The sequence below is a fragment of the Hemiscyllium ocellatum genome, chromosome 29, assembly GCF_020745735.1.
Source record: "Hemiscyllium ocellatum isolate sHemOce1 chromosome 29, sHemOce1.pat.X.cur, whole genome shotgun sequence".
Taxonomy (NCBI): Eukaryota; Metazoa; Chordata; class Chondrichthyes; order Orectolobiformes; family Hemiscylliidae; genus Hemiscyllium; species Hemiscyllium ocellatum.
Window position 1 is genome coordinate 15,008,794 of NC_083429.1, and position 14,748 is coordinate 15,023,541.

At 40.6% G+C, this 14,748-nt stretch overlaps 1 protein-coding gene across 3 annotated transcripts in view; it reads left to right on the forward strand.

Moving 5' to 3' along the window:
• acad8 (acyl-CoA dehydrogenase family, member 8) overlaps positions 1-14,748 on the forward strand; it is a 110,485-nt gene that overhangs the window by 34,773 nt on the left and 60,964 nt on the right. For all 3 annotated transcript variants that reach the window (XM_060846760.1, XM_060846759.1, XM_060846761.1), the window contains 3 exons: positions 7,596-7,705; positions 11,954-12,030; positions 12,190-12,327. In XM_060846760.1, coding sequence (XP_060702743.1) covers positions 7,596-7,705; positions 11,954-12,030; positions 12,190-12,327 — 325 coding nt within the window. The remainder of the gene's footprint in view (positions 1-7,595; positions 7,706-11,953; positions 12,031-12,189; positions 12,328-14,748) is intronic.

Here is a 14,748-nt window from a genome sequence, read left to right on the forward strand (position 1 = left end):
TTTACAAATGCACAAGATAAAACAAGCTCCAGTTTAGAAGATTGAGAGGTTTATTTAGGCTTAAATAAAACACCCATAGCTTAGAGAGATTTTGCTTCAGGCTTACTATCATTTTAAGCAGTGCTATAAAATCCTTGGATGAAGATGGCTGCATCAATCATTACAACCGGGAAGAAAAGGATATAGTGAAACTCGATTATATTAAAGACAGTGATGGTTCAGACCAGAAGTGTAAAGAAGTTAAAGTCACAAGATGACTTACGTCTAACAAGGTGGCATGGTGGCTTAGTGGTTAGCATTCTGCCTCACAGCACCAGTATTGGGTGACTGTCTGTATGGAGTTTGCGCATTCTCCCCATATCTGCGTGGGTTTCCTCCCACGATCCAAAGATATGCAGGTTCGGTGAATTGGCCATGCTAAGTTGCCCATAGTGGTGAGGGATGTGTAGGTTAGGTGCATTCGTCAGGGGTAGACGTAGAGTAATAGGGGAGGGGAATGGTCTGAGTGGGTTACTCTTCAGGGGGTTGGTTTGGACTTGTTGGGCCAAAGGGCCTGTTTTCATACTGTAGCGATTCTATTCTATTCTAAGACATTAGAGGCAGACAATCTGGTGTAACTCCTTTTTGGGTGCTGTTCAAGTGTATTTATGTGCTGTGCTGGGTTGTTGATTTCTTTTTCAATTTATAAAAGAGTGTTTTGAGATTAATAGCATTATAGATCTTTAGACAGCATCTTCCAAATCCATAACAACATTCATACGGAAAGGCAACAGCGACAGATACATGGGAACACTGACACCAGCAAGTTCCCCTCCAAGCCACACGCCATCCCGATTTGGAAATGTATTGCTGTTCCTTCATTACTGCTGCATAAAAATCCTGGTGTTTCCTCACTAAGGGCATTATGAGTCAACCTAAGCACATGGACTGTGTCTCACAGTTTTGCTCATTGCTATATTTTCCATCCACATATGGCTATAATGAGCACTCAGAAATGCACACGATGCTCTAAGTTTGGCTTGATCATTGCTTTACCCAAGGCTATCATTTGGTCTTTCATCTAGTACTTCACACAGCTAGTTATTAGACAAAAAAAACTGTACTTACAACCAAGTTCTACCAATGATCCCAAAATAAAAAAGTGCTGTGATGGCCCTGCAGGTTTGGCACCATTTGTAGCGAGGGAAATAGATATGATGACTTTTCACAGAAAAAGTTAAATATGTAATATTTTTAAAAGTGAAAGGAATTGCTTGTGAAAAAGAATGAAAGAGCAGGTCAGCAATGGATCAAAACTTATACAACCAAAAGGAGAATTGTTCAAGTGGTAATGGGACAAGTAAAGAAACAATCAGAAGGTGAGGATGAAGACTAATGAACGATTGTCACCAGCAAATCAAACCTAAAGAGATACAAAAAAAAACCAGAGGAGGACATAGGTCTTATTGTTGAATTGAAAGCTTTGGACTTTCTGATTGAAAGGCATGGTTTTCCCATAGCTTAAATTTGAGTTTATCGGAACACTTCAGTCAGTTGAGCCCAGAGAGAAAGGTTGAGAATTAAAGTTGCATATGGATCTCTATGAATCTATTGGTATTTGAAAGCTTATGGTCATATTTATGGACTGAACGGAAATGTTTTCCACAAGGGTTACCCAATCTGGGTATGATCTGTCTGATGTAGAGCACATAGTTGACATCAATCTGTGTTGTCTAGTCTCCTTCAAATAACTTAGACAAATCTGTTATGAATTAATTTGCCCAGATGTCCCACAATATCAAAGTTCTCGAACACAAGCCAGTACCAAAGCAAAACAGTCCCACTTTAGGAACAAAATTATAAAACCTTTAATACTAAACCTACTATCCCTAATCCTATTTGGCCCTTAAGATTACAATGCCTCCTGCATCTCTTGTAGATTGACGCAGTTGTGCTCTCTGTGGCTCTGTCTCCAGGTCTGCGCAGCTGCTTTCTTCCTGTCCCTCTGTGTATGGTCAACTAGTTTCTACCTTTTGTCATGCTGGTCTCCTCGGAAAGCCTCAAACAATCCCGAGAGCGATTGCAAGAGTGAGATTTGCAGGAGAACCTTATTTTTATACCTTTCAGATGTTTTCTGAAACGTTATAGTTGTGGCCAATCAGGGAGACACAATTAATAGTTTGAAATGAATCAGTTATTTAAATGGCATGCTACTTTTTGTTCCTTTGTGTGGCAGTACCCAGTGTCTTTCTATCTAGGCTGTCCTTTGTTTAGTGGATAAGTTGTTGGTGTCTGTGCAGAGTAACCATTGCCTTTTACATTATGTTAATATCACTAGTACCTGGCTGCTGTGGTTGCACTGTGTCTAGTGTTTGGGTTTTTGTGATTTCAGAGTTTCACTTGGCCAATGTCTTCAGCATCCCCTGCAGTTTGGCCAAGTTAGCAATCAGAGCGCTGCTCCTTCAAATGTGAAAGCTTGTACTTTCAAATAAACCTTTTGGACTATAACATGATATTGTGTGATTTTTAACTTTGTCCACCCGAGTTCAACGGCACCTCCACATCACATCTGTATTGTAACAGCCAGGTGGCTGCTACATTTATAACTGTTGGTACCGCCTGCTATATACAGCATAGCAGCCTTGGCAATAATGAGGTCAAAGCTGGAAGAGTTGCAACCACCTTTAACCAGCAGTGTTGAGTAGACAGCCAGTTTATTCTTCATGTTTCCATCATTTGCAGGTGCCCTGACAACGTTCTCGCAATAGTGCTGGAAACTTATGCATGCTAAAGGATATCACATTCGGATCTACAAGTGTTTGGTCTACCTCAAATTTCATGGGTTAGGAAAAGTATCTCCGATTTGAACAACAGGTTAAACAAGCCATTCTAGGCTGCTATGCTACAGTGGCTGTGCAAGTGATATTTTCCACTGACAGGATACTGGAGAAAGTGGTGGCGTAGTGGTGACATCACTGGACTAGTCATCTAGAACCCAGGCTAACGTTCCAGAAACATAAGTTCAGCTCTTTCCATGGCAGGTGGTAAAATTTGAATGCAATAAAATGCTGCCATAATGGTGATCATCTAACTATTGTTAATTGTCATACAAACCCGTTTGATTCATTAGTGTCCTTTAAGGAAGTAAATCTGCCATTCTTACTTGGTCTGACCTTCATGGTACTCCAGATCCACAACAGTGTGGTTGACTGTTAACTACTCTCTGAACAACTGGGGATGGGCAATAAATTGTTCCCTAGTCCCATGGATAATGTATTTTTTAAAAAAAACTACTCTCAATGACATGCTGCCTGCCACAATATTGAGGGAAGTTTAGCATGAATTTCAGTGTCAGTGTGATGCCAGATATGTAGGCTGTATGTCGCAAGAAATGGTTGATCAATCAGCCTTTGTTTCTAATGATGATCAACTTGTGTCAGCTTTTTGATGTGATTAGCCAACACTTGCTGAAGATATTAACAATAAATTTGGAATAATTGGGCAATTTTTTTTAGATTTGATTCCCTACAATGTGGAAACAGGCCCTTCGGCCCAACCTGTCCACACCAATCCTCTGAAGAGCCACCCACCCAGACCCATTTCCCTCTGACTAATGCACCTAACACTATGGCCAATTCACCTGGCCTGCACATTTTTGGACTGTGGGAGGAAACCGGAGCACCCAGAGGAAACCCACGCACACATGGGGAGAACGTGCAAACTCCACACAGATAGTCATCTGAGGCTGGAATCGAACCTAGGATCCTGGTTGTGTGAGGCTGCAGTACTAACCACTGAGTCACCGTGCCACCCACATTCTTGGAATGTGGCTTTTTTGTGCTTTCTAGAAGCAGTCTACATTCATACATAGGGATGTGCTCTCTGCAAACAATAATATGTTCAAGCTTGAGTTTCGTTTAAAATTACTTGAGAGCTTGGGGAAACCTGTAGTTTCCAATTGCTTTCTCTGTGACAGTACCTTGGCCAGAATCTTCTGGGCAATGAGTTGGCATCCTTTTTTCCTGTATAGTATGTCCCCACTTCATGTTGGTTTGCTTTAAAATCATTCCCAAAATATTGTCATTATATTTATTCAATGTTACAAATTTTAACTGTGAGTTGAATAGTGCAAACAGACCGAGATAGAGCATGGTCAATCTGAAACTGTAGTGGCAGAGTGTCTTTTAAAAATTTATTTATAGTAGTTGCATTTATGTTATTTCTTACATAAAGACTGTAAGGAGAAACCCGAGAACTAAATACCTGTGATTCTGACTTGAGTTGTGGGTAAATTGTCGGTGGTGATTATAAAAGATAAAACTTATGGACATTTAGGGAGGCAAAAATTGATTCGGATGAGTCACCATAGTTTTGTGCAAGGAAAATCGTCTCTCAAACTTCATTGAGTTTTTTTGAGGAAGTTACCAAAAAGATTGATGAGGCCAGAGCAGTAGATGTTGTTTACCTTAGTAGCGCCTTTGAGAAGGTTCCGTATGGTAAGCTAATTAATAGAGATACGTCACATGGGATTCAGGGTGACCTTGTCAATTGGACATGCAATTGGCTTTACAGCAGGAGACAGTGTGATGGTGAAGGATTGGTTTATCGGACTGGAAGCCTATCATCAGTGGTGTTCCACAGGGATTGGTTCTGAGGTCTTCATTTATTTGTCATTTATGTAAATAATTTGGATGAGAATATGCAAGGCATGGTTACTAGGTTTGAGGACGACACCAAAATGGCATAGTAAACAGTGAAAAAGGTTTTCTAAGATTATAAAGGGATCTTGATAAATGGGTCAATGGGCTACAAAACGACAGGTGGAGTTCAATCTGGATAAATGTGAGGTATTGCATTTTGGTGCTACAAACAGGCATAGGGCTTATACAATTAATGAAAGGCCTTGGGTCGTGTTGGGTAGAGGGGCCCGGGGGGGAAGTACATAATTCTTTGAAGTTTGTGTCATATATTAACAGGCTGGTTAAAAAGGCATTTGGTGCACTTACTTGACTTCATTGCTCAGCCTTTTGAGTACAGGAGTTGGGAAGTCAAGTTGTACAGGACATTGGTGAGGCCTCTTTTGGTATACTGTGTCCAGTTCTAGTCACTCACTTTTAGGAAAGGTATTATTTAGCTGGAGAAGAAAATTATCAGAAATTTATCAGTTGCCAGGTTGGAAGGTTTGAGTTAAAGAAAGGCTGCATGGGCTATGATTTTTTTTATGAGCGTTGGAGTTGAGAGCAAACCTTACAGAAGTTTATAAAATAATGAAGGGTATAGATAGATTTAATGGAAGTTGTCTTTTCCCCAAGATGGGTGATTTCCAGACTAGGGCACATATTTTTAAGATGAGAGGAGAGAGAATTCAAAAAGACAGGAGAGGAATTTTTTTTACGCACAAGGTGGTTAGCATGTGGAATGAACTTCCTGAGGAAGTGGTGGATGTGGGTACAATTACAACATTTAAAAGACTTAGATTACTTATTGTGGAAACAGGCCCTTCAGCCCAACAAGTCCGCACTAACCCACCAAAACGCAACCCACCCAGACCCATTCCCCTACATTTACCCCTTCACCTAACACTAAAGTGAATTGGCCATGCTAAATTGCCCAAACCTGCACATTTTTTGGATTGTGGGAGGAAACCGGAGTACCCGGAGGAAACCCACGCAGACACAGGGAGAATGCGCAAACTCCACAGAGAGAGTCGCCTGCGGTGGGAATTAAACCTGTGTCTCTGGCGCTGTGAGGCAGCAGTGCTAACCACTGTACTTCCATGCTGCCACTGCCACTGTGCTACCCACATTTAGATAAGTGCACGAATAGGAAAGGTATGGACAGGAGCAGGCAGGTGGACCTAGCTTAATTTGGGATTATGTTTGTTATGGAGAAATTGTTGACTGCAGATGCTAGAGATCAGAATCAAAAGTGTGGCACTGGAAAAGCACAGCAGGTCTGGCAGCAGACGAGGAGCAGGAGAATCGATGTTTCACCCTTTATTAGGTTTGGCGTGGACTTGTTTTCATGCTGTATGATTCTATGACTATGACTCTGTATTTTTACATTTATATTTTAGAGGTTGTTTAGGTAATGCAGGTATTAAGGGATATTCAGCATTTCAATGCCGTGAAAAATCTTAAAGTACCTGAATGTACAGCATTTCTTTCACATACATGACATTCTACTATAATGTGCATTTTGTTAATATGAATTCGCTGTAATGCAATTGATGAATTGGAGACGCTGTTTCTAAAATGCGAACTATTAATATGCATTGGCTGTAATGTGATTACATCGACAACACTCTAAGCGCTGTTTCTAAAGTGCGATTTTTCTATAATGTGGGATTGCATAAGAACATAACCATCATGTTATAGAAGAACTACCTGTATAGCAATTTATTTTATATTGTAAATTATTTCAGCTATGAATGCACTGTACTAGACGTTCAGTATAGTATTTCAGCTTTTTTTTTCTGGGCAAGAGATGTCTGAGAGAACCTAATTCCAGTTTTTACACTGATTCCAATTGTAACCTGTGCTTCACTTTCATAATTTTCAAGAATGCAAATGCCATTTTAAATGATGGCTTACTTTAATATATATCGTGATTGTTTGAAATTTGGCATTCTTATATTTGTCATGATGAATGCAAGATGTGAAGCTTGGCAACATCTCTGTTTTTGGCAATATTCAAATTCTGTAGTACCAAGCAACAAATTGTAGGTTAAGATCATCGACACCAGACTGAATCAGACGCCCTGTCTGAAGTCTATAATTTCAACCTTACATCTCCAGAATTTATATATACTTGACTTGATTAGATCATTTTTACTCTTCGTCGGTTCCAACTTCTGTTGTCTGCTCATTTCCATCTTTCTCAAAAGCGATTCAGAGGCAGCATTTTAAAATTGGATTCTGAAGAAAATGAAAGAATGTGTCATTGAGTCACAATTTCCTTCCTCTGAAATCATGAGGAACAAATTTAGAAACAAATTTTGTTTGATTTCTTGGAATTAAATGCAAATTTAAAATGAAAATTTCCAACAATTCAGCTTGTACCTTGGAGAGAAAAACTGGCTAGCATCTTATGTGAAAATCTTTTTTCAGGATGTTTGACACATTAGCAGCTTTGTTATTAGTGTTTTGATTTGCCCATATCTATGAAGTTTGATCAGTTGTACCTTTATCACTGTTTCCCACGAAGTCGCATTGTTCTCAACATTCTCACCTGTCCAGATTAAAGCTGTTGTTGAAACATGTGAACTTGTCCAGGAATGGATAACATTCTGAGCAGACTTCAAGTGTGGCAGAATAATAATGGAGTGCCAAACTGTCCTTTTTCCAAGGCTGAAATAAACGGATATTCCAGCAGTGGAGATATAATGTTTTCCCTAAGCTGCTGAAGGGTCTGTTTCTGTGTTGTAAATCTCTATGATTCTATGATTGACTCAGATCCTAGCAGCACTTAGCTCCGAGAGCAGGAAGTTTGACAAAATGTTGATATAATCAGGAAATTTGGGGCAGCATAGCTGGTCTGCGTCCGACAGTTGGTGTTTGAATGGGATGGGGTCCATTTATGTTAAAAGCTTCAGCTGTTTTCTTTGCTTTTTGCAGCATGTGTGCCTGGATGATTGACGCGTTTGGGAGTGAGGAGCAACGCCATATGCACTGTCCTAAACTATGTAGCATGGAGAAGTTTGCTTCCTACTGTCTCACAGAGCCAGGTCTGACTTTTAATTTTAAAAAAATCTCAAAGAAACTTACTGCTTAAATCCAGTTTGGCATTACATTTTCAAGTTTACCTGTATACCTTTTTGAATTCCTGAAACTCAACCCTCAATCCCCAACATTGTTGTTTGAGGATGGGTAAGTCTGCAGTTGTTTACAATTTGTGCTGAGCTTCTGGAGAAGAAATAAACTTGGACTTTTTTGGGGGAAAAAAGAAACAATTGCAGATACTGTAAATCAAGCAGTTTAACATCAAGCTGGTCAGCACCAACAGGGAGAAAAGATGATTTATGTTTCTTTGATCACCCTTCAATAGAATTTTAAGCTAAAAGGCAAGTGAACAGTTGAAAAGAGTCAGAGGGAAAAGCAACAGATATTCCTCCTCCAAAAGGTGAAGTGTAAAACCTGGGAGAACTAGAGAATAGCAATGGACGCAAAGAAAGGATTGAGATGCAAAATGGCAATATGAAAAGAAGTATGCAGGAAATATCAATTCTACAAGTAACAGTTTTACTAGTATTTCAGAGAAAAAGAAGAATGTAACCATTTGAAGGTATCCTCAAATAGAGACTATAATGGACAATAAGGAAACAGCAGTCTGGATAAATGAGGATTTGTATCTGTGTTTTTGTAGCACAGGCAGTGGGCAAGGTAGGAAAAATAAGAATACCTTAAAACAATTCAAAAGGGAGAGCTTAGTCGATTTTAATGTAAGTTATGAAATGCATATGGAAAACCTTGTAATTTAAACAATCTCCCAGACCTTATCGTTTTTATCCATTTGAAGAAATTGTATTGTCTCATTCGTCATACCACAGTGCTTCACACCTACATTTTTCATATCTTGCATTTTGTCTGAAATTGTTCTGCTGTGTTGTCTAGTCCATCACCTGTCTATATCCTCTTGAAATCAACTAATATTGTCTTCCTATTTGTTTACTACTCATCCAAGTTTTCCCTCCTTTTCAGATTTCAAAATCGTGCTTACCCACCTTCATTGCTTCATTTAAAAATAATCTGAGTCAAGTCAGTCAATTTTATTGTAACAAATCTGCAGTGAATGGCTTTTTCCTTCGTTTATTTATGGTATGAGAGTCTTACTGACAAGGCCAGCATTTAATGCATATTACCTTAGTATCTGTGAGAAGGTGATGTCAACTCATTCATATTGACTAACTAGGATGTGGGGTTGAGGCCACAGTAGGATCTGCTCTGATCTTGTTGATTTGCAGAGCAGATTCTGCAAATGGTCTGCTGCTCCCCTATGGTGCTTTGCTTCCTTGAACTGCTGCATTCCATTGGTGTTGGACAAAGAGTACCAGAACTTTGATCCAACCCCAGTGAAGGACCAGTGATGTAGCTCCCAAATCAGAATGGTGCCTTTCCAATCGTTGTTACTTCTTTTTTCTAGGTAAGTTGAGGTCAGTGTTTGAAAGGTGCTATTCGAGCAGCCTTGGCAAGTTTCTGCAATGCATTTTATAGTTAGTAGATGCACTATCATAGACCTATGCTTTTCCAGCTTTTCAGAGCGTTGCCTGTAAGAGGCTAATGTTAACATTAAATTGATTGGCCTGTAGTTCTCAGGTTTATTCTTCCTTATTTTAAACACGAGTGAAACATTTGTACTCTTCCAATCCTCTGGCACGACATATCTAACTAAGGTTAATTGGATTATTCCTTAAGCCTCTCTGGATAACTGAGTCCTGCAAAAAACAGCACAGATCCTGCAGAATGAAAAAGATACCAAGAACAGCAAAGGGCCACATATTAGCTTATATGATTATAAGAGATTGTGAAAGAAATGTGCAAGGGACATCAACATCAATAAGAAGAAATTTTATAGTTACGTAACAGGAAGGTGGGAATCAACTAGGAAACAGTGAGGACTGCAGATGCTGGAGATCAGAGCTGCAAAATGTGTTGCTGGAAAAGCGCAGCAGGTCAGGCAGCATCCAAGGAGCAGGAGAATCGACGTTTCGGGCATAAGCCCTTCTTCAGGAAGGTGGGAATACCATTGGGCCACTAAAGATTGAAAGTAGGGAAATTGTAAATGATTTTGTGGAAATGGCAGAAATGTTGAATAATTGCTGTCTCATATTTACAGAAGGAAAGGAGGATGGGTTACCAGAAGTCCCAAGATTATTAATAGTGATTGGAGATAGGTCTAAATAAAATTAACCTAATTTCCTCATTGCACTGTTTTACTTAATGGAATTAAAGTGTGACAAATCCCCAGGAATTGGTTTCCATCCAAGGATGTTAAAGGAAATAGGGAATTTCATTGTGGTAATAGTCCAACAGGTTTATTTGAAATCACAAGCTTTCAGAACATTGCTCCTTTGTCAGGTGAAGTCAGCTGATAAAGATAAAGATAAACTATTTTTACTGTTTGGAAATTGTAGAACTAGAAAACCTAGTTGGAGAATTACAGCTAGACCGGTCTGACCAGACGTTAGGAAGCACTTCTACACACAGTTTATGTTTGGGACGTTCTTCCACAAATGGCAGTGGATGCAGGATCAGCTGTTCATTTTTAATCTGCGATAGATAAACTTTTATTAAACAAAGGTGTTAAAAGTTATTGGCCAAAGGCAGGGGAATGGAATAATGCCACAGATCAGCCATGATCTCATTGAATGGCAGAACTGGCTCGAGGGCTGAATGGCCTACTCATGTTCATTGAATCATAGTCCTACAGCACGGAGACAGGCTCTTGGCCCAAACTGATCCGTGCCAACCAAAATGTCTGTCCATGCTAACCCCATTTGCCTGCATTTGGGAAACATCAACTCACCTGCTCCTCGGATGCCTGACCTGCTGTGCTTTTCCAACACCACATTTTTCGACTCTGATCTCCAGCATCAGCAGTCCTCACTTTTTCCATTTCCTTCTAAACCTTTTCTATTCAAGCATTGTCCAAATGCCTTTTACAAGATGTTAATGTACCTGCATTGACCACTTCTGCTGTGGGGTCATTCCCAATGTGTTCCCCCTCTATGTAGAAAAAAGTTGTCCCTCAGGTTCCCTTTTATTCTTTCCCCTCTAACCTTAAACTGATGCCCACTAGTCCTCAATTTCCCAACCCTGGGAAAAAAACTGAGTGCATTCACCCTATCCATGCCTCTTATGATCTTATACACCGCCATAAGATCCCCCCTCAGTCTCCTACGCTGTAAAGGAAAACGTCCCAATTTATCCAACCGCTCTCTGTAACTCAGATCATTGAGTCTTAGCAACATCCTTGTAAACTTCTTCTTGCACTCTTCCTAGTTTAATAACATCCTTCTTATAGCATAGTGACCATATTAGTTTGGAACTGAGCATACATTTGGAACCTTATCTTTCCAAATGTGTGTCTATCTTATCTCAGACTCTTCTCAAGTAGCTGACTATCACAGATGTTAGGCTTACTGGTCTATAGTTCCCAGGCTTTTCTTTGCAGCGCTCCTTGAATGAGGGCAGAACATTCGCTACCCTCCAGTCTTCTATGACCTCACTCGTGGCTAACAATATATAATATTCCTATACTATTATGAATGACTTATTCATGAAAGGGAAGTGGATATTTAACGCACAGAAATTTAAGACGTGAGTAAAGTGTATGCGTTTGCATTGGGACAAAGTGGGAAGCTGTCTCTGAGAAACAGTACAAGCATGGTCTGTCAAATGGATTTCTTGTATCGCAGCAGAATTTATTCTTACATAATTTTCTAGGTTTAGTAACTGTGCACTGAACCCTTGTATCAAACCCTTTAAGGGCAGCACAGTGGCTCAGTGGTTAGCACTGCTGACTCAGCACCAGCGTACCAGGTTCAATTCCAGTCTTGGGTGATTGTCTGTGTGGAGTTTGCACGTTCTCCCTGTGTCTATGTGGGTTTCCTCCGGGTGCTCTGGTTTCCTCCCACAGTCCAAAGATGTGCAGGTTAGGTGAATTGGCCATGTTAAATTGCCCATAGTGTTGGGTGCATTAGTCAGAGGGAGATAGGTCTGGGTGGGTTAATCTTCCGAGGGTCGGTGTGGACTAGTTGGGCTGAAGGGCCTGTTTCCACACTGTAGGAAATCTAATCATCAAAGATGTTAGCTTTTGGTGTTTGGCAATGTAAGGGACATCTGTCACTGAGTCTGATGCTATCAACTGGGCCTCCAGTTGCTGATTTCTTTTTTTGGACGGATGAGACAGTGACCAGGATTTTGTTTGATCAGCAGACAGTTATATAACATTATTGTAACATTGCATCCAACAGGAAGTGGCAGCGATGCAGCTTCACTAATAACTACAGCAAGGCGAGAGGGAGATTCCTACATTCTCAATGGCTCAAAGGTAATGAAACGTGTTCAAATGTGTTTGCTAAAGCCATTTGATAATTTCAATAATGTTGTCCATTTGTATTGCTTGCTGATCAGATCTTTGAGAATGTCACTGTTCATGAATTGCCAGGCCTGTCAGATTGGCTATTTATTGGAACTCACTTCTTCTCAGGCTTTCATCAGTGGTGGAGGAGACACTGATCTGTACGTGTTGATGTGCAGAACTGGAGACAAGGGTCCCAAAGGCATTTCTTGTTTATTAGTGGAGAAAGGTACACCTGGACTCGGCTTTGGCAAAAAAGAGAGAAAGGTAAGAGGCTGGAATACAGAGTAGAGTGAACTTCCTCTTCATGGTGTGTAAGAATGAAAGTTGCTTCTGGTAGAGTAGATGCTTGGGCCACCACTGTTCCAGGAGGATGAGATAATCTCTAGATGCATCATTCATATTTTAGCAGAGTTACTTGTACAGTTGCACTTGTACACTGTTCCAGTTGCACATCTGTTTTACAATTAGTTGAGAGTCTAATTGTAATTAGATTTTAATTGTAATTGTAATCGATCCAGATCACAACAAAAGTTACAGTTTTGTGACATAAATATTCATCTTCCTGGTATACATATTCATAAAGTTACGTGAGTAATTTAATGTTGTCAAGTGTGTTTTTAGATTACTTAGTGTGAAAACAGGCCCTTCGGCCCAACAAGTCCACACTGACCCACCGAAGCACAACCCACCCATTCCCCTACATTTGCCCCTTTACCTAACACTACAGGCAATTTAGCGTGGCCAATTCACCTAACCTGCACATTTTTGGACTGTGGGAGGAAACCGGAGCACCCGGAGGAAACCCACACGTACACGGGGAGAATGTGCAAACTCCACACAGTCAGGAATTGAACCCTGGTCTCTGGCGCTGTGAGGCAGCAGTGCTAACCACTGTGCCACCGTAGGGTTATAGAAATTCTTTGGCAACTTGTTGCTGCATTCACTTATATTATAACCCAGAAAACCAATTAAAGTAAGATAGAACAAGAATCAGTCTTCACAGATTATATGAACATTTCTTTACAAAGGATGCATGTGTATCTCCTAAACCAAACCCTAGTTCCTGTTGATCCTATTTAAATAGGAGCCCATCTGAATCTCTGGCTGAAGTCCACCATCAGAATCCATTTATACACAACTTATTTAGAACTAGCAACTTGTAAGACTGAGCTCACTGTGTTTCCTAATTAAGGTGTCTAATCACATGTAACCGAGTGCAATTGAAGACTTGTGGTGCAGAAGTAGGAGCCCTACTTCTGGTCTATGAGGCCCAGGTTCAAGGTCTAAATAGGTGATTATACTTCAGGCTCTTGTGTGGCACCATGGTAGGTTCACATCCCACTTGCTGCAATGATATGTAGTAAGGCCTCTGTAACCGTTGAACTCATCCATGCCGACCAGATATCCTAAATAAATATAGACCCATTTGGCCCATGTCTCTCAAAACCCATCTGATTCATGTACCCATCTAAATGTTTTAAATGTTTTTAAAACAGTTTAAATGTAATTGTACAAGCCTCTTCCACTACTCCTGGCAGCTCATTCCATACGTGCACCACCCTCTGCATGAAAAAGTGCCCCTTAGGACGCATATAACATAGAACAGTACACCACAGGCCCTTCAGTCCTTGATGTTGTGCCAGCCTGCTATAATACTCCAAGGTCAGATCTATAGACATGGACCGAAGATCCCTCTGTTCCTCTATACTGCCAAGAATCCTGCCTTGAACACTCTATTCTGCATTCAAATTCGACCTTCCAAAGCAAATGGTTTCACACTTTTCCAAGTTGAACTCCATCTGCCACTTATCAGCCTAGCTCTGCATTCTGTCAATGTGTTGTTGCAACCTACAACAACCCTCCACACGATCTACAACTCCACCAACCTTTGTGTCATTGGCAAACCTACGAACCCACGCTTCCACTCATCCAAGTCATTTGTAAAAATCACAAAGAGCAGAGGTCCCAGAACTGATCTCTGTGGAACACCACTGGTCACTGAGCTCCAGGCTGAATACTTTCCATCTACTACCACCCTCTGTCTTCTAAGGACCAACCAATTCTGGATCCAGACAGACTGGTTTCCCTGTATCCCATGCCTCCTTACTTTCTGAATGAGCCTACCACGGGGAACTTTATCAAATGCCTTACTAAAATCCAGGCATACCACATTCACTGCTCTACATTAATCAACGTGTTTTGTCACATCCTGAAAGAATTCAATAAGTTTGGGGAGACATGGCTTCCCCTTCACAAAGCCATGCTGACTATCTCTAATCAAACTGCAAGTAATCACAAATCCTACCTCTCAGAATCCTTTCCAATACTTTGCACACCAGAGACGTGAGTCTGTAATTTCCAGGATTATCCCTGTTTCTTTTATTGAGCACGACAATAACATTTGCCACCCGCCAATCATCTGGCACTACTCTAATGGACAGTGAGGACACAATGATTATCGCCAAAGGTGCAGCAATCTCTTCCCTCATTTCCTGTCGTAACCTCTGGTATATCCCATCTGGTCCGGATGATTTATCTAGCCTTCTGTTTTTCAGAATTTTCAGTACATCCTCCTTCTTAATGTCAACCTTTTAAAATCTTTCCCCGCTCACCTTAAACCTATGCCGTGTAGTTTTGCACTCCCCTCATCCTGGGAAAAGCCCTTGACTATTTACTCTATCCATG